At 41.6% G+C, this 24,470-nt stretch overlaps 1 protein-coding gene across 1 annotated transcript in view; it reads left to right on the top strand.

The window, feature by feature from the left end:
- Positions 1-23,715, top strand: part of tinagl1 (tubulointerstitial nephritis antigen-like 1) — a 24,759-nt gene extending 1,044 nt beyond the window's left edge. The window contains exons 2-12 of the mRNA XM_046058181.1: positions 2,992-3,302; positions 5,223-5,289; positions 10,862-10,954; positions 11,063-11,177; positions 13,649-13,775; positions 14,285-14,435; positions 14,555-14,741; positions 15,724-15,769; positions 16,705-16,828; positions 19,815-19,860; positions 20,691-23,715. Of these exons, the coding sequence (XP_045914137.1) occupies positions 2,999-3,302; positions 5,223-5,289; positions 10,862-10,954; positions 11,063-11,177; positions 13,649-13,775; positions 14,285-14,435; positions 14,555-14,741; positions 15,724-15,769; positions 16,705-16,828; positions 19,815-19,860; positions 20,691-20,858 (1,428 nt within the window). The 5' untranslated portion in view covers positions 2,992-2,998 and the 3' untranslated portion in view covers positions 20,859-23,715. The remainder of the gene's footprint in view (positions 1-2,991; positions 3,303-5,222; positions 5,290-10,861; positions 10,955-11,062; positions 11,178-13,648; positions 13,776-14,284; positions 14,436-14,554; positions 14,742-15,723; positions 15,770-16,704; positions 16,829-19,814; positions 19,861-20,690) is intronic.
- Positions 23,716-24,470: the final 755 nt, after the last annotated feature.

The raw sequence follows: 24,470 nt of genomic DNA, 5'->3' as shown, positions 1-24,470 counted from the left end.
GGGGGGGGGGGGGGGGGGGGGGTCATCTGTCCTGTGGCTGCAGCTGTCTGGAGCACCGATGGGCCATATGGCAGCTTCTGTGGCCTTGTTTCATAAGACTAAAAGAAGCTGAGGCATCATTGTATTATCTATTGAAAGCTTTGCTAACTAATGCTTGGTATCACATACTTTGTCCTTATTTACCTTATTTTGATGATATGTTTGAAATATTGAACTTTACAGGATTGGTTCACTTTGGATGCGGCAGCTAATTAATATTCTCTCACTTCAGTTGAGAACTGAACCAAACAAAATCAAATATTTTCCTATATTAGAGTTCCTTGGAGATTTCATTTACGTTTAAGTTACTGTACGATAAATAAGTAGCTCTGTACAGGGCAGTTATTGTTTAAGGTAGTGTCAGCAGCGAGAACTTCGATCAGTGCTTGTGTCAGTTTGACCTGAAGCTCATTGAGCAGACTGGTGGGTGTTTTATTGCACTGCTGCAGGGAGTCTGCCTCAAAAAAAACACTTGTGTAAAGGACAAGACCTGCCCATCCCATGCTGCCATATGCTTGTGTGTGTGTGTGGGTGTGTGTGTGTGTGTGTGTGTTTCATCTAAAGGCACAGTCATGCAGAAAACAACACAGCAAAGATCTTTTTTCCGGAGCCCCGCTTTACTTGCAGAGTGTCCATTGTGCTCTGAGATGTGATTGGTTAAATTAATGATGTTAATTATGTAAGCAGGGGGACAACCCCCTTGTCTTTGTCCGGCCCAATAGAGACTCACCCATCCAGTAACTTGAGACCAATACGCACACACGCATCCACACAAACAAGCATACATACGGATTATTGTTTGACCTTTGTTAAGCCTAAGAGAGTTGTGGATTTTTCCACAACTCTCTCTCTCTCTCTCTCTCTCTCTCACACACACACACACACACACACACACACTCACAAAGCTTGGTCATTGAAGGTGTTACACGTGCATATACCTGTACTAGAGATTAATAAATTGAGGAACTGTATCCCGGACACTGAGGCTTCCTTTAAAGGTGTAATGTGTAAGATATGACCAGAATTTTTGTTGAAATATTAAAAAAATGAACTAACCTGATCAACCCAACAATTCTGACGTTGTTTTAAAATATCTTTGCTGATGTTAACATGCTAACCAGGTAGCCCCAGCCAGTCTTGTGTTACAATTTTCTACCTCAAGAGGCAACAGTCACATAGTATAGCTCAGGCTTCCCCCTGTAGTTTCATCTAAGAGATGTGTGCGAGTAACGTTAGCGTGTTTACTGTGTTACACAAGCTCTTGCTTTTTTAGTCTAATAAATAAACAAAATGAACTCACAAAATGTCAAGAAAGGAGAGATTCTTACAGCTATTTTCTTTATCAAACAGAAAAATACAACCATACACCTTCTGAATGAAAGTTTCTCTCTTTCACCAAACTAATTGCCTTGAAAATATTCTGGCTCCACACGCTGCCTCTCTGATGCCCGACCTCTCTCTTGACGCCTCTCCCGTCTCTGAAGGATCAGAGTCCTGGTCAGAGCCGCTGTAAATCACCACAGTACTGTATTTCCTGTTGACAAACTGGCCTCTGTTGATCTTGGAGGCTGTCTTTGGGAGGCTGCATAGCCAGGTTCTATTGCCTGCTAATAGGACTAAGTTAGCTGCACAGCTAACTGAGCTAACTAGCGAACAGCAGTTAGCAGTAGTTATGACCTAATATTTGATATGCTTTTTGGAGTTTGAATTTAACAGGTGGAGACAGATAGTCTTAATTCTTACATACTGTACCATAGTTCTTACATACTGTAAGCGATTAATAGGCTAAGCTGTTTTTTAAAACTGGGATCCAGCTCCATTAACTTTTATTAATTAATTAATTGTAACCACATATCTTGGAATGCTTATAGTCAGATAGTTGATACCAGAGTCATCAGCTGAAGTGTGATCACACTAGTTTCAAAAACTGTGGTTAACAGACAGTTACTGTATGTCTAGTTCCCCCCTGCCTGCCCTGTTACCATGCCCCAGCTTGGCACTTAGATAAACTGTATTGTCTCTGAGGTCCATTAATACTGGATGTGGGCTGTGTCCGTTCACCCAGACAATTTCCTTCAGTGTGACAGATTAGCTTTGACAGCAGGACATTACTTTATTTCCCTGACTGAGATAGCATGCTAATCTCGGATGATAATGTCACCTCCCTCATCCCTCATACTAGCAACTGCATTGGCCCCAGGTCCCTTTTGGATAAAGTAAAATATTTAATTACAGGGTTATATTGCAGCTTGATTTATAAACACTGCAATGCAAACAGTGCTGCACTAGTGAAAATAATAATAGCACAAGAGGCACTAAGTAGCAGCACTTATGAAGGAAAAATATAGCAAAATGTGGGAATCACATACATATTCAGTCTAAAGAATAAGTGTGGGCTGAGAGTAAATAAAGTGTAGCTAAACAACATGAAGTGACCCCATCATACATCAACACATTTAAAGACCTCTTTGTTTCTATTATTGCAAGATTGTTTTCCGTCACTTTCTTGCTGAATGTATTTTCATATTTAGTTGCTGTTTGTCTTGGGGGCTTGAAATGGAAAGTTGAAAAAATAAGCAGATGATCTCTAAGGATCATGGGGGTTTCTACTTGGACCATTTGCTGCCAGTTCAGTTTAAATGTATCTTTAGTGTGTATGTGCTACTGAGTGTATTTGCCTCAGTGTGTATGTGAATGACACAGCGGGACAGGACAGTGTGTTTGCAGCAGTCATATTCCAGTTATGCGGCTCACAGTGTAACCTCTTCAGCTCTCTTCCTGTGGAGTGTGAAGCATTTGGAGTCTCTCTTCTTGGGAAAAGCAAGCCAACCTTTTTCTACTTCATCATATAAGTGTCTATTGCAGGAAAAAGGATTAAAGAAGGGCATGGATTATGTAGCATTACCTTTACCTAAACATATTTTATCCTTCCTATCCCCTTTCTTTACACAGTTTCATCATGAAGCTATTCCTGTTGACTGTGGCACTGCTGCTCCTGGTGGTCGGAGCAAGCACTGCAGACAGGATCCTGTCTAGAAGGACCAAGAGGGAACTTGCCAATCCGCTCCATGTTGGTGGCATCAGGGACCCATTTGGCTCCTACTGCCAGAGGAGAGGAGGGTGCTGCCCTGGCAGAGACGACCTCTGCACGGTTCCCTACCTGGACACCATCTGCTACTGCGACCTGTTCTGCAACCGCACCATCTCTGATTGCTGCCCTGACTTCTGGGGTCATTGTCTAGGCGTGCAGCCACCTTTCATTGGTAAGTAAGGATGCGCAAGCGAATGTGTAAATACGTTTGCGTGTGCACTCTTCTGCTGGATCACACTGAAAAGCAGCATGGCATCTGAAATGAATTGCAATTACATACCTGCTTTCTCACAAGAAAGACACATGCTTAAGACTAGGGACAGCATGAAAATTAGTGTGTGTAGGGAAGCTAAGTCTTGTATTTGTTTTTTATAAATACTGGTGATAATTCTCTCAGACCCATGCATGTCCTCCTAGCTGCTTACTTGATTATCATGAGCAAAATCTTATATGGCCAAACACACCTTTATGACCCATGGTGCACATGAACACCATGCTTTATTGTCTGTTTGATCTCTTTCTTATTATTAAATCTAAAAAGGGAAACCTGAAACAAAAAAAAATTAAATAAAAGACCCTCCCTATATCTCCCAAAAAAGTCAGTCTACTCTCCCTTCACCAAAGATAAAAATTACAATACCCTCTCTCTTTTCTGACCCTCTGTCCACCCCTGATAATTTCTGTACAGTCCCCGAGTCCAACTATTCAGTTGACAACATTCGGATTCCGCACACAGTAACAGTACATAACATTCTCTCAAGGCAGATGTGTAAAATGTGCCAGTGACAGCAGAGGACTACCTGAGAACAGAGCAGGGAACAGAACACTTCTTATTAACGCAGACAGAGGGAGGGAGGAGGGGTGGATGGAGGGATAAATGGAGGTCAGGAGAAAGAATGTGGGCTATGCGAAGGGAGGGAGAGACAGACAACGGGTGCAGGATGGGAAGCAGAGGGGTCGATGCAGGTATGTGCTCCCACTCGACCACACAGTCACACAGCCTGGAGCAAAGCTGTGATGCTTCAAAAGGAAGGAGGTGATAGATTTTCACAACGACTATTGCTGGCCTGCAGTCACAGATTGTTGTAGTCCATAAGTCAATATTCAATGCTTTATTCAACTGGATATGTATTAAAATTTTGTTGTCAAAGTCAGTGTATAAATCTGAATATTCACTCATCATGCCATATAAGAAGTATCACATCAGCCTGTTACATGAAACCTCATATATACAACAGAATTACCCTATCTAAAAACCTTCACTGTCAATGTGTAACTTGTCACAATCTGTAGCTCTGCAGTAACAGGGCTGTGATAGACTGGGTGAGACAGCTGTAAAGGGGAAGACATGTATCAGAGGGCTTGGTCGTAAGTCACACAGTCTGCTCTGGGCCTCGAAACCCACTCACACTGAATTCTCGGCCAGCTCATGCCCTAAATTCCATATGAAATTCACACTGACAGCGCCTTTCACTGTAAATCAGCTTGTAAATAACCCTCATTGTGAATCTGTCACCAAGCCAATATAGTTTTCACAATCTGGAAGTAAGCTTCAAGCGTAATGGGTCAAAATTCATTTAAACTGAATGGTAATGCTGTGCCACTGCTAAATCATTGTTGTGCTTTGTGACAATGCTGAGCTGACTCACCATTGCAGCTCACACATTTCTTGGTGTTTAATTATGGATGGGCTACTTTTGTGGCCCTTTCCTTCAGTCTCTCTAGAGGTGGCGAAGTGAAGCCTAAGCTGGTTAAAGCATGACGAGGGCCCAGGAAGCCTGGGAAGGCAGGAAAGAAGCTAACGCAACATTCCTACACTGGATTACTGGAGCTCAGAGCTCCTAAGACCTCACATATACTGTGTGTACACGCGCACACAGAGCCACACACACACCGGGGGAGTTACTGTTAACACTTTTTTATTTTTGTGAAGTGAAAGAATTTGGCCAGTCTGATGGTATTATATTAAGTGTGAGTGTTGTATGTGTAAGTGTGTAGTTCTGTCTCTGCATTTGAGACTGTGTGTGACTTTCTTTGAGATTAATAGTAGGAACCCTGATATATTAAGTTGCCCCTCTTTGTCTCTTCTCAGGCACCTGTGAAAGAAATGGGAACAAGTTCTTTACAGGGCAAACATATAAAGAGAACTGCAATTTATGGTATGTAAAGCCCTCTTTCTTCCTCTATTTCTCTTTTAACCTCTTACATACCTGGCTTTCTATTAAATATCCTCTTAAGTAGCTTCAATTTTGAAAAACATTTTCTCCACCCTCACTTCATGAATATGCTTCGCCATTATAACAATCTTGTGCGTCACATTTCTCAAAATTTTACACTGACATGCGGTACATGGCATTCTTAAGACCTCTGGGATCTGTACTGGAATTTAAAATTGAGCTATGTTACAAAATTTGTGCACAGCATGTGCTTCTGATAATAAAGCCACTTTTGGAGTAAAATTTAGTTTGAGTGTAAATCTTACATTGATCACGTGATCTTTATACCCACACAAACTCACAAACACACATCCTGACGGTCCCTCCACGTCCTCTACTATGTGTCATCACTCTTTGCCCATAATTTTTCTCAAAAGTTATTTTAACATGTCAGTTGAACAAACAACAGGGGTACATTAAAGATGAACTCCATTTAGCTGCTTCAGTTTCAGCTTCCTGGTGTTGTGCATATGGGCTCATTGTCACACTGCCTTATTGGGATACTTGAATAGAACAGAGCTATCGTTAATGTTGTAAGTAACACCTGTGCTTTTCTATGGCAAGTCTGCTGTGAAAAAGGCCCATTGTTCAGTGTAAGAGTAATGAGATAGTAAAGGATGAAACACACGCTTAAAGTTTGGAAAACAAAGGGCTGTAGGCCTTGCCTTGTTTTGTGTTGATGTCCTAACAGTTGAGAATGTTAAACAGTGGAAAGCTATTGAAGTTTGTTCCTGTTGTGAATGTTTGATGACTTTTTTTGCATCAGATGAGACAGAATGTTGTAGAGAGCACTGTTTTTAGCCACACTAGCTGCATGGCTCTCTGGATTGCAATGTGTGTCTGTCAGTCTCTCCGCAACTTTGGCCCAGACTGAACTATCTCAACAACTATCAGATTGATTGCCATGAAATTTGGTATGGACATATATGTCCCCCACAAGATGAATTGTAATAACTTTGATGAGTCCTACTTTTCATGTGGTGTCATCACCAGGTCAAAACTTATTTTGTTTATGACTAAACGCCTAGTGACGTCTCCATCAGCCTCAGCTCTACTTACTGTGCTGACACAATAAAATAAGACGGTGAATACTGTATACACAGTATATCCCCATTTTTGCTAAACATCTGCCACTAGCAGGGGCTCATCCTATGTTCCTATGTTCCTACGTTCGTAGCATGTGTGTCTTTTGATATGAACTCACATTGTAAGCAATTATCCACGCACTTCAAAATGCTAAAAAAAGAAGATAGGCATTTCAATGCAGTTGTAATGGTAAAAATTCATTCAGCCATTGTGGAGATATCGCTGTCTAAAGGCAAGAAAATAATATTGCCCCCAAATTGAGTAAGGTGTATAACTAAAACATCAGTAGACAATAAACCTACTGGGTGAATTCAACATATTGACCCCGGGAAACATACATTGAGCATTTGACCTTAAACGGTCTCTTTAATGTGTCATATTAAGAGGATAATGAGCTGGAGGACTGGGAGCATAGAGAATGTTGACTCTAAGGTCTGTTTACAAACTTACTGCTCCATGTATTGACCAGGTTATGCTGATAAAGTCAGTTATTATGTATTCCAAAGCGTTCTCTCTGGAGAACACATTGGCAATCTGTGTCTGGAAGGGGGGGAGTAGGGGATACATTTGTTATACAAATCTCAAGCTTTCTTGTTTTGACTCTTTGAGTAGGCCTCCTTGACAATGTTCTATCCAGTTCAGGGGCACTGATGGACATATTTACAAACAACACCTCGCTTTATGACCCTGACATGATTTTGTGTCTAAAAACAGTAGGCCTTTTTTAGGCCCCATCCACACAACTCCGTTTTAGATTAGAAATGGAGACTTAAAACAAATACAATCTCCGTCCACACCAGTGTTTTAGCTGTGTTTTAGAGTTGATCTCCGTTTACATTAAAATGACTATATGTGTGTTTTCAGTTATCAGAGTAGTGTGGATGGGGCCTTAATTCCTCACATGTGCTTCGCTGTTGTTTCTCACACTTGTGTCATTTGATGTTCCTCACAGACCCTATATGTGTACGGGTGTGAACATGCACAATTGCTCATAAATATTAATTTTCACATCCATTTTTTTACATCTGTGTTGTATTTATTTTAATGCAACAAGAACATACTGTTGCTGTTTGTCACAACGCGTCTAACAGAAACCACGCTGACCCGCTGATCTCCACATCCCCTGCTTTAAGTCTTGTAGCTGTTCGACTCCAGTAGCTGTGCTGTGTCAGTGTGATAGGCTTAAAGTATGACTTTTATCAAGGCAGCTCAATTAGGTTTGACCTAAAGGGTGTGATGGTGTAGATAGGCAGGTGTAAGATGATAAATGGCAGGGCAGGCTTTTTTTTCTTGAGGAAAGACTTGTGGAGGATGAGCAAACACAAATTGCGTGGTAAAAAGCCTCCAGTGTTCCAGCTTAGCAGAAAACAGCGTTTATGTGCCAACACCCCCAAACAAAAGAGCCTTATGCATATACTCTCTCACACGTGCTTGTTAAAGCAATACACATGGACGCTTGAAAAATTGCACCACAACTTTGCCGCAGACACACACACACTCCCTTTTCCTACTCCCACTCTCTCCACTTATTAATTTCCCAAATGAGCGTCCTCCCAGCTCTCACAATCAGGGCTGCAGGGTGGAGGACATAACTTCCGCTTTGAGTCAACAGGCAGCTCTCCCTCCTTTTTCTTAGTTTCTTATTAGCAGTGGTCAAGCTCCTGCATGCTTTTATCTAATCTCCTACATGTCTTGGCTAACCCCTGACTTGGGCAAAATGGGAAGCCTTGTCAGCCAAATATCACCCATACAGTCAAAAATATCAGCTCTTTGACATCAGTGTCCCAATTGGTCTAAACTTTATCTTCTTTTCCTACGGCACGGTTAAAGCTTCAAATAACTCCTTGGCAGATTGTGTCAGCACTAGACAGCATAGAAACAAAACACACACTGACTAAAAGCAGTACTAAAGCAATGCTTCTGTTTACTTTTTGTGTGTGTTTGTGTGTGTGTGAGTGCGCGTGTGAAGATGCACTATGATATGTGTGGCAGTCTTTTGTTGTGTTAATGGGATCTCCAGCTAGGCCTTTTCCGCCCTGAGCTGTTGGAATCTTGATAACTCTTTATCTGCTCCAAATGATCTGAAACACGGCGCCTCCCACTCGCGCTGGCAATCTCACACAGCCGGAAGGGCCAACGATCTGTGTCTGCGTGCACTTGGACAACAGCCAAATGGCCACTTGGACGTCCTAAGTTGTACAGTTCCTCAGATGCTGTAGATATGTCATATCTAAATACACACAAACTATTCTCTGTCCCCAATGTACTGGCGGGATCAGTGGCACGATATGACGAGACATTACACCTCATGTCGCCCAGGTGTGTGTGCAAGTGTGCATGGTCTCAGAGGTAAAAAGTGTGTTTTTCCATAATAGGGAGTGTGACAAAGAATGTGCAGTATAGCCTTTCACTTTCCTCGCAGCCGTCATATTTAATCCTCAGTCACACTTTGTCCCCCTACCTATATGGGTCTGTCATTATGGCTGTCACTGTGCGTCTGTACTATTACTATGCAAATTTATTGCTGTTTTTGAACCAGTGGCACTGAGCTGCGTGTATATTTTCCCGCTGAAGGGAGGGAGAGGCGAAAGGTCATTGTCTCTTCTCTTCAATCAAAGCCATCAGACGGTCCTCTGTGGAGGCTGAGCAGACAGTCACTGGTCTAAAGTGTGTGGCAGTGTGGGTATATATTAGTGTGTGTGCTTGTGTTTGCTCGAGTCTCAGAGACCCAGCAGGGAGGAGTGCAGTTTGAGAGGTGATACACACTCTGTAGGCTTCCCTGTGACTAAAGGGGAATTTGGCCTCTTGATCATTGTGTGTTTGTGTTTAATGGGCAGGTTCCCCTCTCTGTACACATGATGTCTAATGTACAGTAGACTTTGGAGTCTATACACGCCCATGTGGGAAACACCCCTCATTCTAACGTAATCATTTATTATGATATTCCCAAAACGGCTGCTGACCCTGTGGCTTTTATACACAGTAATTTATGTTGACGTACTAACTTTATTTAACCAGATAGTGTTATAGAGGGACCTGAGAACCAAAACATTTACAGTCAGACAACCAAGAAACCAAGAAAACATCAATAAAACTTTAAAATCTCCAAAGGGGAGTTAAAGACTATAGCTTGTTAACAATTAATCTAAAAAGTACATAGTAGTGTGTACAAAAGAGAGTTGAGAATATCGATGCCACTTTCCTGTCTATTGAGTAACTATGTAGCTGGAGCCAGCAGCCAGTTTACTTAGCTTAGCATAAACACTAAAACAAACCAGATGTATAATTTTTACATTAAACAAAAAGATAGGTGCTGGTAGGCAGGTTTTGTTACCTTTGAACAAAGCCAGGCTATCTGTCGACCCCTGTTCCAGTCTTTGGCTGCTGGCGGTAGCTTCATGATGCCCATCTACTCTCCACGCCCCCCTCCAGGCTCTGCACTATGGGTGACAAGGCAGTCAGTGTGGCTGGCCCTAACCTCTGGAATGCTTTCCCTCAGGGTTTGCGCCAGTGCACATCTGTTGCTCCTTTTAAGCAACACTACTAAAAACTCATATGTTTACATTAGCTTGCCCTGGTGCTGCGTAATGTGTATATTATGAATGTGTTCTTTTACCTGTACATATATTTTAGTGCTATTGTTCATTTTCTTTACACTGTTGTCTTTTACTAAGTATTGACTCTCTGACTGGATTTGTAAAGTGTCCTTTGGTGACTTGAAAGGTGCTATAAATAAAATGTATTATTATTATTATTATTATTATTATTATTATTTGTAGTAGTGGTAGTAGTAATAATAATAATACTTGTTTGCTCTTACTTGCAAAAGACTGGATGACGTCTACTTCTGTTGTGATATTGGTACTTTTACTTAAGTAAAGGGTCTTGATCCTTTTTCCACTACTGGTCTGGCTACACACACACACACACACACACACACACACACACACACACACACACACCCACACACACACCTTTACAGTGAGTCATCAGTGCGAGTTATTTTTGAGCATCCCCAAAGTAGTCATTGTTGTCATCATTAATATCCTGTTCTCTTATCTCTTCTGTCATCTTCTTGACTTCTTCAGTCTCTCTGCTTCATTCTGACTAAAAATGGATCTGCGTTTTGCAGCCTTAAAAGGCTGAATGTCTCCTTTAACCTCCCCACTATTTCTCACCCCCCTTAGTTCTTCTTTTCCCGGCATTTTCCACTTACTGACATTCTTCTCTCAATTAATTTCTTATTTGGGAATTCCAGCCCCTGCATATTTGCCAGTGTCTCAGATGGTTTTTCTATTTTAGCCGGTGACATCACTGGCTTTAGCATAAATATAGAAATTTTAATATTTCTATGTTTATGCAATTGCAGCTGCTAATGCCTTTTAATGGTCTCATCTCTTTGCCCCTGCTTTCTGTCTCTCCTCTGTAGTACATGTGGGACCACGGGACGCTGGGAGTGTGAGCAGAACGCCTGTCTGATGGAGCCTGACATTATCCACTCCGTCAACAGAGGAAACTATGGGTAAAAAAACAAACACGGCCACACATGAAAACACAAACTTGGTGGTATTTGATGGCCTACAACAAGCTTTTTATTACACATGGTTCCTTTTCTATCTTGTGCTTTCAGGTGGAAGGCAGCAAACTACAGTCAGCTCTACGGCATGACTCTAGACGAGGGCATCCGGTTTCGCCTGGGCACACAGAGACCCTCCAAGACTATTATGAACATGAATGAGATCCAGGTACAGGACAGTCTTCACCTTGAAAATTATTTTTGGGGTTAATATGACCCAACTGACCGATAAAACCGAGTCGACAAAGAAATATATGGGTGGTCAAGTTCCCAAAAGCACGGGTACATAAGTACCCATAAGCAAATTATGAAATCCATGCCATCCTCAGTGCTACCATACAGGGAGTAGAGTATCATGTTACTTGTTGCTAGTGGGTCTAACCTCTTAAATTCTACTTTAAAAAAGCATTTACAGAGAATACACAAATATAATTACATAGTGTCACATACATCGCATATTATGTTTTTTTTGTTACAACTCCTGTAGTAATAGCTTTACCACCTGTAAACATTCAGTTTTCTTCTGTATAATTTTGTCATTTTATATACAGTACATTTCCAACACTCCACATTTCCCCACAATTCAGACTTTAGAAAATTAGAAAATTTCTGATTTTTGTTTCACTACAATTGAATAAATTTCATGCAAGTATATTTGCAATGTTGGACCTATCAGAAGAGGTAACAAAAAAGTTTAATAATTGAATTCCCTACAATAAAATCTCTTTACTTTTCTTTATTTTTTTGGTCTTGGTCTGGAAAAAAACACTTTAGCCACAGATTAGCCAAAGCCAAAATATGAAAGCTTCCTTTGCAATGTACTGTACCTTTTAGTTCCTGCATATTGTATTATTTTAAGCCATGATAGTTCATCTCTATCTTTGGCTTGGATGACATCAACATCATTATTTTATATATATATTTATTATTATTTAAAAACTTTATTGAAAGTTTTTTAAGGACAGTCAAGGGGCTATATACCAGCCAGAAACTAGTGTGACACATGTAATGCAGGGATGTGGGTATGGTGGAGTGAAATGCGGGGCGGTGTGGTGGAAGAGGAAGTTTTAGTGACAGGTGAGAATGCAGAGAGAAGGTCAATTGTTGCCATTGCGTTGGGGCTGTTTTCATTTCTTTAAACACTCTTGCAAACTTCCTGTGAGTTTATGATTTGCAATATGCGGGTTTAAAACCTGTATCAACAAGGGAATGCTGATCAAACCACGTTCCACTTCATTATGGCCTCTTGCTGGTGTGTGATGGCGTCTCCATCTGCAGCCTCAGCCCACTCTGAGCCGCACAGCCGTTGTTTGCATTTTACCCAGACAGGTTACATAAGACGGAACCAAAACATCACACAGAGAAGATGGAGGGGATGGTGGCCGCCTGGAGAATAAAGAGCAACCTCCTCTCCAGCCTGCACCTCCCCACCTCCATCCATCCCTTCATCTGTCCATCCTCACTCCCCTGCTTACCTCTACCAGCATTCCATGACTTTTTCCAACCCCCATCAAAACTCTCCCTTCTTCCGTCAGCAGCGTGTCCCTACCTGTGCCAGGAACCAGACCAGAGCATTGCAGCCCATTCATAAATCTCTTTTCTTCCCTGTCTGTCTCCTGTATAAGGCATGGAAAATAGTGAATCAGTGAATTAATTTATTACATAACACCTCATTCTTGAAGCCGTTTTATCCTTTTCTTTAGGTCAGGTATTTCAGGTGTCTGCGCTTTTGGACTTTGACGTTCCTCAACTACAAATCTCTGACCAGTAGCACATTCCTTAGTTATATATCAGGTGGCCGTTTGTGCTCTGAATACCTCACTATTAATCAGAGGAATGCAACGCAGGCAGCCAGACAAAGAGAGTCAGGGCAAAGTTAGTTGTACAGAAGTGTGTTCTCTGTTATCACACATAACTGGGAGATTAGGAGAGCATTCAACTTGGAGTGGAGGCTAAAAGACTGAGTATGTTTGGCATCTGAGAAGCACCTGTGAGTGAACATGAGCAATCAGGAAAATATCTGCACTCTGCCACAGATGTATCATCCTAATTAGGATTTCTCATCACAGTGGCACTGATATTTTAAATAGAGATGGATTCCTCCATGAAAGCTGTGAGGTGAGTTGGCTCAAATGACACATTCGATTTTACACTGATGAAGAGGACTGGGTTCAAAGGTTCTATTCTGTTCTACAGAGTCAGAGATCCAAACCGGGCCAAGCGGTCCTAATCGCCTGTGAATAAGTCCCTTCTACTGGAGTGTTGATTAGCAGACTAATATAATCTGCCTGCGATCCAAATTTGTTATACAAAGCCGTCCAAAAGTATTTTAATTGTAGCCGTTAGTTTGTGTTCTGTTGTGGGCAAACAAGTACTCTGTAGGTCTAATACTACATTCAAACCGCTGCTGCAGCTGTTTTTGGCTCTAACTGCTGTTTTCTATATTTTACTCTAAATCCTTGTTAAAGACTTTAGGCTGTCACTTATGATAATAATTGTTTTCACTGAGAAATATTAATGTTTTCTCAATGAGGTTCTGTGAGAGTGTAACGGTGACTAAGCTCTATTGACTCCCGATGTGTTGCAGGCCTGTAATAACTGTCTCTCTGTCTTTTTCTCACTCTTTCCTCTCTCTGTCAGATGAACATGGATTCTCAGAGTGACCGCCTGCCGCTCTACTTCAACTCAGCAGAGAAGTGGCCAGGAAAGATCCATGAACCACTGGACCAGGGCAACTGTGCTGCATCCTGGGCTTTCTCAACTGCAGGTAGAGCAGGAAGAGAATAGATGGAGGGAAATGTGGGATAACATTTTACAGACATAAAGGAAATAAAATACAAGAATAAAAACATCATCATTTTGACTATTTTGACAAGGTGCTGGCAGTTTAAATGACATTAGATAAAAAAGACAAAAAAAACAGCCCAAACACTGCAGTCTTGTTCGTAATACTTGAATTTTACATGGACATGACGATGTGTTGACTACAAAAAGTCTTCCTCCGGTTTCTGGCTGAAATATATAATTTTTCTGTGCAGATATTTGTTTTCCAGTACCTGCAAAAGATCCATGGATGTGTGTGTGGCTTCTGATGATTAATTGACATTGGCTGTCACATAATTAAGCTTCCTAAAGACGCAAAATAGAAACAATTCACAAGATAAAATCTTAAAAAGTCCTTTTGATTTAATTCTTAAGTAATCTTACATCTTATTCCATGTTTTTGAAAAGGTTTTTGGCATGACATTTTTCAATGTTTCCTATCCTCTTCACTAGCTGTGGCATCAGACAGAATCTCCATCCAGTCAATGGGTCACATGACTCCTCAGCTGTCGCCTCAAAATCTTATTTCCTGTGACACGCGCAACCAGGGAGGCTGTGCCGGGGGACGCATCGATGGAGCCTGGTGGTACCTCCGGCGTAGAGGGTAAAGACTTCATCTTATATGAACTAGAAACAGAAAAGTAATCAAGCATACAATAAGTGTTGGTGATTACTTGATGATGACATTCTGCACATCCTTCCGTTTCTGCTCTTCTCTCAAAGGGTGGTGACAGAAGATTGTTATCCATACCAACTCCCACAGCAAACACCAGCGGAGGTGAGTCGCTGTATGATGCAGAGTCGCTCGATTGGCCGGGGGAAGAGGCAGGCCACACAGCACTGCCCCAACACACACAACTACCAGAACGACATCTACCAGTCCACGCCGCCCTACAGGCTCTCATCCAACGTAAGCAACACAAAACCAACACGTGCATAAACAGAGATACATGATGCACACATGCATGCGTACGCGCCGACTCACGGGTCAACACCTGAACAGCACGACATGGTCTTAAATCTCCAGTAAACACGCAGCTTGCACAAGCTCTCTGTACATTTTTGGGACTTCCTCGTGCTACAGTGGACTATAATCTCTCTCACATGTTTATTACAGTATGTGTTTTTGCACACTTTCCTCTTGCATACTTGACTCTGCTGCGAATGAACATGGGAATGTACAGGATTAAGTGCTCGACAGCACTCTGGACTGAATCAATGATGGGCAGGAAGTTGTATTTTTACCTGAACGTTTGTCAACTTTCATGGTCCAGGCAGTTGGTTGATTGCAATATACTACAGGAACAATACAATACAGGAAAAAGAACCTATTCTGTTTGTAGTTAGATTAGCTTGGCTCAAAATATGTTGGTTATACAGGTCCGTGAGTGAATTAAGCCAATTTACAAAGTGCACTTTGGATATCATCATCCATAATCATTATCTCAAAAGTGCATCTGGAATTAGATTTCTGTGTTTACCTTCTAATATCAGATTACTCAACTCTTTCTACATGTCATCTATTCATGAGTAAACTAGAATCAGAGAAATGAAATGAAAGCATAGGGGCCAAGAGAGAAAACACACAGAGAAGTCAGCCACTGAGCTGCAGCACAAAATGCGGTTTCATCAGCGAGCATTCATCACTTTTAAATGACAGCTAATGCCTCTCATAACCATTAGAGCCTGTTGTTTCTGTCTCCCGATGACCTGTGAAGTCAATAAACCAGGCATTAAAGGCCCAGGGGCCCTGCTGGACTTAATCTTGTTATCTGACTTTTAACATCCAGAGGGGTTGTTTTCATCCTCTCCATTTTACTGACATGTAATGATCTTTCTGTCCGTCTCCCTCTCCTCTGACTATAAATTGTTCCTTCTATCGTCTCTTTCAGGAAAAGGAGATCATGAAGGAGATAATGGATAATGGCCCTGTGCAAGGTAAGGCAAACTTGTAAATAATGTTTTAGTGTCAACATTGTCTCATTGTGAGTGTTACTTTAAAAAACAACAACTCACTCCCAAGGGACTCACAAAACCAAAAGTATGCACCTTGAGGCGTCATGTTGGGTATCTGACCTCAGATGATGTCACGTCAGCCTGATGGTTTTGCCCTGTGTTTCAACTGTGACCTCAGTCACCTGGTCAAAAACGATGGGCCTTCATGTCAGTGTGGTTGAACTGACCTTCCTTTACTAGCCCGCCTCACTGTCTGGTGCCCATCTGGACCATTGTCAAGTACACTTGAATAGAAGAGTCACATGTAGGTGTGTGTGTGTGTGTGTGATTCTCTATGAGCCTCTGCCAAATTCTTGTTTAATTGTTTAGAAGCCCAGGAAAATGTATTGGCTTCACATCAAGTTTCCTTTTTGCCTTTTACTTTCTCTCTGACACAAAGGCATAGAGGTGTGTGTGTGTGTGTGTACTTCCACATCTTATTGTGAGTTGCTGATATGAGTACACACGCTGTTCTCAGCTAGAGAATATTGAATTTAGCGTAGGTAGACCTCCAAAAGAGGGAATTTCTCAGCTGTACATCTGGAGAGTTATTCCCATTGAGCTGGAATAAGAAAGTCACATGGAGTTCACAGCTGAATGCACACACACACACACACACACACACACACATATATACACACATGCCCTTTCTGATGTCTGGGTGTGTGTAACCCAAGGGGGGAATTGGAATTTGCTTGATGAAATTAGGAAATTACTTTTAGATTAATCAATGTTTGAATAAGATTTGGATCTCTCCCTTCCATAATAGATTCAGCATCCTTCATAAAACATAGTCATACTGTTGTGTGTGTGCGCGTGTAAGTTTGTGTGCCTGTTATATCCGCCTACTAATTCTCCCTGCTTGTTTATTCTCACAGCTATTATGGAGGTCCACGAGGACTTCTTTGTCTATAAGAGTGGGATCTACAAACACACTGACGTCAGCTTCACCAAACCGCCACAATACCGCAAGCATGGCACACACTCCATCAGGATCACTGGGTAAGTTACCAGTATATAGTAACAGTGCAAAACATTTCCCCCCTGTTTTATGAATCAACCTCCTGTTAGTCATAGCATGGTCCTGAGTAGAGGTTTTGCGCCTTGCACAAACCTGATAAGACTCAACGTAAACACTTTGGGTTTTGAGATCGAAATGGGATTTAATGCCTTTTGACTTTTGTTCAATTGGAATTCCTGACAGGATATCCGCACACCATGTTATACAAACTTTGCGTTCACTTATTAACTGAATGGGGCCTGAACAAAAACATTTGCCTTCCCTGCTCCCGATCCAAGTCTTCATGTGTCTGATTTTTCTGTTGCTACATGCTCACATGCTCAACAGCAGATAAAGTGTGTATTAAGGATGAATCAGGTTTCATTTGAGTAGCTGCTGGTATCAGGCGTGATTCAAAGCTTCACCTGCTGTTTGCACACAGCCAAGAGTGTACATGTGAACAAGGCTTCCCTCCCAGTCTACTGCTCCTGGAGACACACCTTGGCTCCACTCCTCCGTCTAGCCCCAGACAAAGCCCCCCCTCCCTCTTCCTCCTCTATCTAGCAACTACTGCGACCACAAATATGCAGGCGGGCAGACAGCTGACACACCTGGATTACCTGCCCCCACCCTCTGTCTCTCATTCTTCCCCGACCCCCTCGCTTTCCTGCCACATTTCTTCTCGGTCTGTGGTGTCTCCATCATCACTCCTCAGCTTGCCACCTGACTCACTGACCGTCACGCGTCCTCTCTTTCTCTCCTCTCCACATCCAAGCTAAAATACTCAGAAAGACAGGTAGCTGTTTGCTGCTGTTTTATGTGTTTGTTTGGAGGGCAGTGAGAGGCCGGGAGAGGTTTTGACCTGTAAAAAAAAATCAGAAACATCCTTTTAAATTGTAAATATTTGTCTCTTCTCTTCTAAGTCAACCAGCTGGTTTTGAAGTGTGTCTTTCATGGCAATGATACATTTGCCGCTCGCTAGTCTCACTTTCCAAATTATAAAAATGAGCAGCTACCTCATAATGGGTCTATAATGGGGGCTAAGGAATGTGTGTTTGTGAGCATTTGACTGTACCTTAGTATCTCAGTGTCTGAGCTTGTCCCTTACTTGAACATCAGTTTCTCCAGACTCTCCTCACACGGCATCTCAGTGCTTTTAACTGATTGGCCATTGATGAAGACTAAACACAACCCACATACGGGCAGCTTTTCATGTCCTTCTTCGTGTGCGTGTCTAGCATGTATGTTTTATGACGTCTCATGTTATGACATCATAGGGCATGTATAGGAATGTGTATGATAAACACTCAAGCCCCCCACCTCCAACCTGTACTTAGCTTGTTTAAATCACATACTACGCAAGGACGCACTGTTCAGAAATGTGTTCTTGGAAAACTGCAGATGCACATTTGTGGATTGTAATTAAGTCTCTACAGCCTCATTTTTTCAATAAACTGTGGAGGTATGCATGGTGTGGGATGATGTTGAGGATTCCTAGCTTTCCTGAATGCCTCCTGCTCTTTGGCTCCTTCCACTGACGCTTTAATTCCTCACCGCTCGCTGGGTGAGTGGATGTGAATGTACCAGCGACAAAGGTTTAGGAACCGATGGAGCGAGGGGGTTCGGTGGCTGGTGCATGGTGTTTTGAGCTCCAACCTGCCAGCCACAGGCATCAGTGTGTTTACATAGGCTAAATCCCACAGCGATGTGTTCCTTTAAGCCCAGTGCCTGGGAAAGTTTGTGGAAAGAGCATTGAGGTCCACTGTGGTGGAAAGGGCATTGTCTGGGCTGCTGATCCTGACTGCACCGGACAGAGAGAGGGGGATCAATTCTCGGAGAAGAGGTCAGGGGTGGGGTGAGGGGCGGTGAGGAAGGGCGGGGCACATGGGCACAGCGGTATGCCCATCATTGTCCCCGGGTGAGCAAGTGAGCTGATTGGAAGCCAGATAAGAGATCAGCAGTGGTCCGATTCTGTCTGGCTCTGTTCATACCAATAAATATGCAGACAGACAGGCATGCATATGGGATCACACATATGCAGGTGTGGGCTTAACTCAAATGTATGTTTCAGATTGTAGTTTGCATCTGTTGTCCACACAGCTGATTTGAATGTTTCTGCTCCCCCGTTAATGTGACGTCCAACACCGGTCAGGGAAACACTGGGCTAAAAGTCACTCGCTGATAGAAGGTTGGCTGTATCTGCCAGTGTTCTGGTGGCAGGCTACTGATTTGGCAGAGTCTGAGACCAGCCACTCTATTTCCCAGCATTCCTTTCCCTTATAAAAGATAACAAGCGATTGGGCACTGCGGGTCTCTTGGGAAACGAAAGGCCTGGAGTGCAAAAACAGGATGGGTATTGGCTTCGGGAGCATGTTTTGATCCAGACAAGCAGAAACAGCGGGCGTCTAAAAAGTTGGCAGTTGCTAAGCTAAGACCAAAGTGCAAGGAATGATGGGAATTTATCAGCCTTTGCCAAGGTTTCCTGAGAAAAGAGCTGCTTGAGATGGAGAAAGGTGAAGATAGGACTCTAAGTTCAGATCCACAAATAAGGTTTTCCTTAGCCTGTGTTATCTGCTGTCTTTGTTTTGACATTGTTGAGGTGGTCATCACTTCCTCGTAACCTACCCTCTACATCCCGTTTCATGCCTGGAGTAGGAAATTCCGTGTTATTTGGATTGGAATGATGTAGGAGTTCAACTAGCCGCTGTCCAGCCATAAATACTCTGTTTTCAGGATGTTGTTAACAAGATGAAAGCATTTTTTCTCCCCACTTGAACGCTACTTATATCTCATCCTGCTTTTTTTTGTCAATAATGCCAAGCGTGAACACATTTCTGAAGTTTTCACGTCAGACTTTATTTGTTTGTTTGTTGGAGAGCATCCATACTTTAAAATAGCAGGGCAACTCTGACACAGCTGATTAAATGCCTGTATTTGAGGACATTTTGTTGTCCTTTGAGTAACCATCCCCTCTGTTTCATGCACCAGGTGGGGAGAGGAGAGAAACTTTGATGGGACATCAAGAAAATATTGGGTACGTTTCTTCAGTGTGCATAACAAACATCTTTCTTGTCTAAGTGCTGAGTTACAAAAACTGTAACTTTGATCTTTGTCTCCCAAGAACTGTTAACACTGTTAAACGCTCCCTTTAAAATTTATTTTGTTGTACATCAAAAAAAGTCCAACTCAGTTTTTATTTGACTCCAACATTGTTCTTTTTAATTGTTCTTTCTAATAAATAAAATATACATTTTAAATGGAGTGTTTGACAAGTGTTGTCAAGTCTCTTTTTTTGTCTAATGTACATGAAAATTACCAGGTACGTATTATGAGTTCTCAAATAATATCTGTGCTGGAGCCATAATAAGTTTATTCCGATTAAGTCACTAATTTACAGCAAAACAAGAAGATTTGAATTTATATTATTCTTTCTGTTGAAATTTTGACATCAAGAAAAATACACTATGGATTTTGATTAAGGAAACTTTTGAAATAACTATTAACTAATGCCGGTAAAAATGATTACCTTGACTCCTCCTCACCAGGTCATTTCACAGGTTTAATGAGGGGCTGGGTGACAGCTTGGAAAGTTCCTTTGTTTGAGTGAGTGAGGAGGACTGAAACCGATTAATGACCGTATCGTAAGATTATCTGAAGAGTTTATAGGTTCTGTTGAAAGTCAACCACGGAGAATTTCTTTTTTTGTTTTTTTGACCTAATAAATCTTGTATTTGAACGAAACGGAAGGATCTCCGCGAATGCTTTTACACACACGAATCACTATCCTACTAACAAAATAATTGAAAGAGATGCCAGGACAATCTGTCTCATCTGTAGTAAGTTTGACTATACTTTCCTTTTCAGATTGCTGCCAACTCCTGGGGAAAGAACTGGGGAGAGAACGGCTACTTCCGTATCGCTCGCGGGGACAACGAGTGCGAGATTGAAACATTTGTGATTGGTGTGTGGGGCAGGATCACAATGGAGGACATGCACAACCATCATCACCACCATCGTCGCAGACACATATAAAGACACAAGAGATGTTCAAACCCCAACTGAGACCTTTGTTTTTAATCCCACCTATAGCTAGGTTTTTACCCCAGAGGAGAACCACACCAAGAGTCTCAGAACTTCAGCACCCCTTACCCATCAAGCTGGCAGGGACAGCCACAAAATCAACCCCAGAGACCCTGAACCCTCTCTTTTTATACCTTACTCTGAGGATCAATACAACCCCTCTTCTTCTCTATCTTTACTCTTTTTTAAGAGAACAGCCCTCCCTTCTCTCCCTGTAACTCAAGGTTTATGGCACCAAAAAAAAAAGATGAAAAACTCAACTAAGCTAAAGCTCTTTTTACGTTGCCTTGCAATTAGGCGCCTCAGGTACCTACTGATCCAAAGCCCACACTTCTCAGAATCCTCAGCGTAATATCTGGTGAAACATGTTCATGTCAAAGTTGGGTGATGACAGAAGGAGAAGCTCAATCTGATATCTTCATTCTTCTTTGTTCTTCTTTGTCAACCTGAACCTTTAGTCATTTCTAGCACTAAATCTATAATCCAGACAGATGCATTTTCAGAGGGACAGCGTGGAAAAGAGGAAATCTGAGAGCCAGATTATCAGACATCAGACCCTTTCAGAGAGACACGCCCAGCCGAACTGTGTAACATGATCATATATCATAGATGACCTTATTGACATTTACCTGTCAGCTATACAAACGCACAGTCAGCTCATTCCTTCAGTGTTAGAGAGGACACATGCATGGAGGGCGTAGCTACAGGCGGTAGTTTCTCACACATTCCAATAAAAACGTAGAATCTGACACTGGAAACAGTAGGATATTTAATGTGGGGTAAAGGATTACGAATATATAAGATTATACATGTGTCATTTGTGAAATAAAACATTTTCAGTCACACTAGAGGAAAAAGTCATTATGAACAATGATAAACTTTTAATTAAAAGCCATGGTGCTGTTCTTGACCCGACCATCTCATATGAAAAATAAAACACTGCTGTGTTAAAAGGTAAAAAAGATTGCATTGCCCTAAAGAAACAGAGTTGTTTTGACCACTCCAAAAGAAAGTGTTTGTGTATAATAGTCTTAATTTTCTCTGTTCTGTGTGCACTGTTACAATTTCAGCTACAGATGTCATTTTTGCCCGTTGCAGTTATGTTCTGAAGTTTCATTTTACTACTTGTTTAAAGATGTACTGTATTTAGTAACGTTGATAACACACTCATGACTCAGTCGCTTTTCTGCTTGTGCTTGTTTGACCACAGCCAGGAGGATGAGGGGGGGATACTGCTGCTGAAGTCTGGTCTGTGCTACAGTATTTGACAGCAGAGTCTTTAGTTTGATGCATATCTTATGTAATCAACATGTAAAGCCGCTTCTAACTAACGCCAAAACACCGGTTCAAGTCACACAGGCTGCAGATGAGCTGTTTTACGTTATGTTCTCATATTTTATTTCACATTTTTATTGTTTTCTGCTGGAAAACTTAACATCTTATCAGCGATGTGCCTATCTTTGCTACAGTACCACAGTGCTTTATGCTGTCTTTATTTCCACTGGCTGATTGAGGGATTTTCAGATGTTTTTTGAGCACGGCCTCACTTGAAAAGGAAAGCACGGTGTATTATTACCACTTACCTTAAATTACATCCTGGTGTGCTTCAGCTGTAACTTCAAAGGGCTTTTCAGTATCTATATCATCCTGTCTTGTGATCTTTAAGTTCCCTCTATCATGTCCTTTAGGCATGGATAGGCAGATAGGCCAATAAGCAAAATGTCTGGATAGGCAATGTGCAATGTGGTGGAGGGCCTGTAGATAGATAAGCAATTATTGCATATTTCTCATACAACCTACTGAATATTTGCTTTCATTCTGAAGTGAGTGAGGGTAGGGAAAGATGAAGAGCAGCCTGTCAACATGAGATGCACAACAGGTTTACAATAAATGTCACCAAAGACAATGTGAAGAGTTTCAATCTTCTATCAGAAGAAAGAAAGAGATTCGTCTTTATATTTTTTCATCTATGGGCATGTTGCTATAGCTCCTTTACAAGAGAGACAAAGATCAATGGACAAAACTTCCGTTGCTAGATTGGTTTATGCTACTGTGTTGCAGTCTTCACTGAAAGTGCACAGATGTATGCATATTTTGAAGTTTGGAAGCCTTAAATTTTAATTTACACAAGATAATTCATAACCTCCCTGCGAGAGAAAAAAAAGACAAGTGACTTTTTCTATGCAGGAAAGTATTGATATCTGACCAAAACTGGGATCGTTTTGTTTCCACAGAGTAGAGACAACTTATTGTCAATTTTGTTTATTTTGTTTACACTATGTTGGATTAATGGCCATTCAGGTTCTTAGTAAGCTTGAACCTAAATGTTAAATATGAAACAGAATATAAAGAAAAGAGGCGTGAAAAAATCCACTTATTGCTTTCTAAAGGAAATGCTCACGAGAAACACATGCCAAGATAATTATTATTTTTACATAAAGGTTCAGATGGGACCAACTACGACTATATTACTAAAGATTCTCTGCAAAATCCAAATGTATTTAATAGAAACTGATCTCACTTTCAGCAACGGTTTTCTCCAACTACACAGTCTCTTATCCAAACCTCCCCACCCCAGGAGCTGCAGCAGGCATCCACTCAGAAGATGTGTATTTTATGTAAAATGAACCACTCCATATTCACCGAGGTTTAGACTTTATTTATGACAAGATGTGTAAATTATATACTTTTATTCTTTATTTTTCTGTGCAATGTTTTATTACCTTTCTGTCTCTTGTATTGTGTGCACTAACTTGCAATACCACATTAGTGTTCACTTGTGCGTCACAATAAAGTCTTTCCAAAGCCACATGGTCTCATTGTGAACACTTTAATGTTACAGTTCGTACTGTACTGTACTGATGCACTGAAACAAGGTGAGATAATCTGGAAAAATGCCTTATATAGTCTGCATGTATGTAGGTTGGGTGGTAGAGAAGGTGTGTGATTTTTTAGGAACATTAGGGATCAGCGAGCCACAATGGGAGGGACTGTGTGCAGGATTTTCAGGGGGAAGCTCCATGGGACGGGGCTGGCTGGGATGAGGGCAGTTTTTATAAGCTCCTGCAGTGTCAGCAAACTCTTCCATCACTGAGAGCAATAACTCTGACCATCAGTCAGTGGAAGACCAGGATGAAGAGTATGCATAATAGATCATAAATACGCTTATGTATCCTTTCTCTGGCCATGGAAGTTAGCAGATTCAGTTCCGTTTTCTTTTGTACTGTACAAACATTGATTATTTCAGAATATTTTTCATGAAATGGCTCATTAAACCCCAAAATATTCTTGTGTACAGAGGATCCAAAATGGGAATGGTTGTTTTATTTTAATGTATTTAACTTGCTAACTTTGACTCAAGAAAAAGTTTGACAACCACTGATGCGGAGTACACAATGACACAGAAAGTAATGTAACTAACTTTAGCCAAGTTGTGGGTTAGCAAACTGTCGCTACAGTTGCTGCAGTGAAGCTAAAATGCCGAGAGGACGAGGCGGTCTCAGAGAAGCACACCAGGTCCAGACAGCAATACTCACAACTCTCCTGCTGCTATAGCTAACATTA

This window comes from Micropterus dolomieu, linkage group LG09 (assembly GCF_021292245.1).
Source record: "Micropterus dolomieu isolate WLL.071019.BEF.003 ecotype Adirondacks linkage group LG09, ASM2129224v1, whole genome shotgun sequence".
Classification (NCBI taxonomy): domain Eukaryota; kingdom Metazoa; phylum Chordata; class Actinopteri; order Centrarchiformes; family Centrarchidae; genus Micropterus; species Micropterus dolomieu.
Note: the sequence above shows the minus strand (reverse complement) of the source record. Positions and strands in the feature narration are given on the sequence as shown.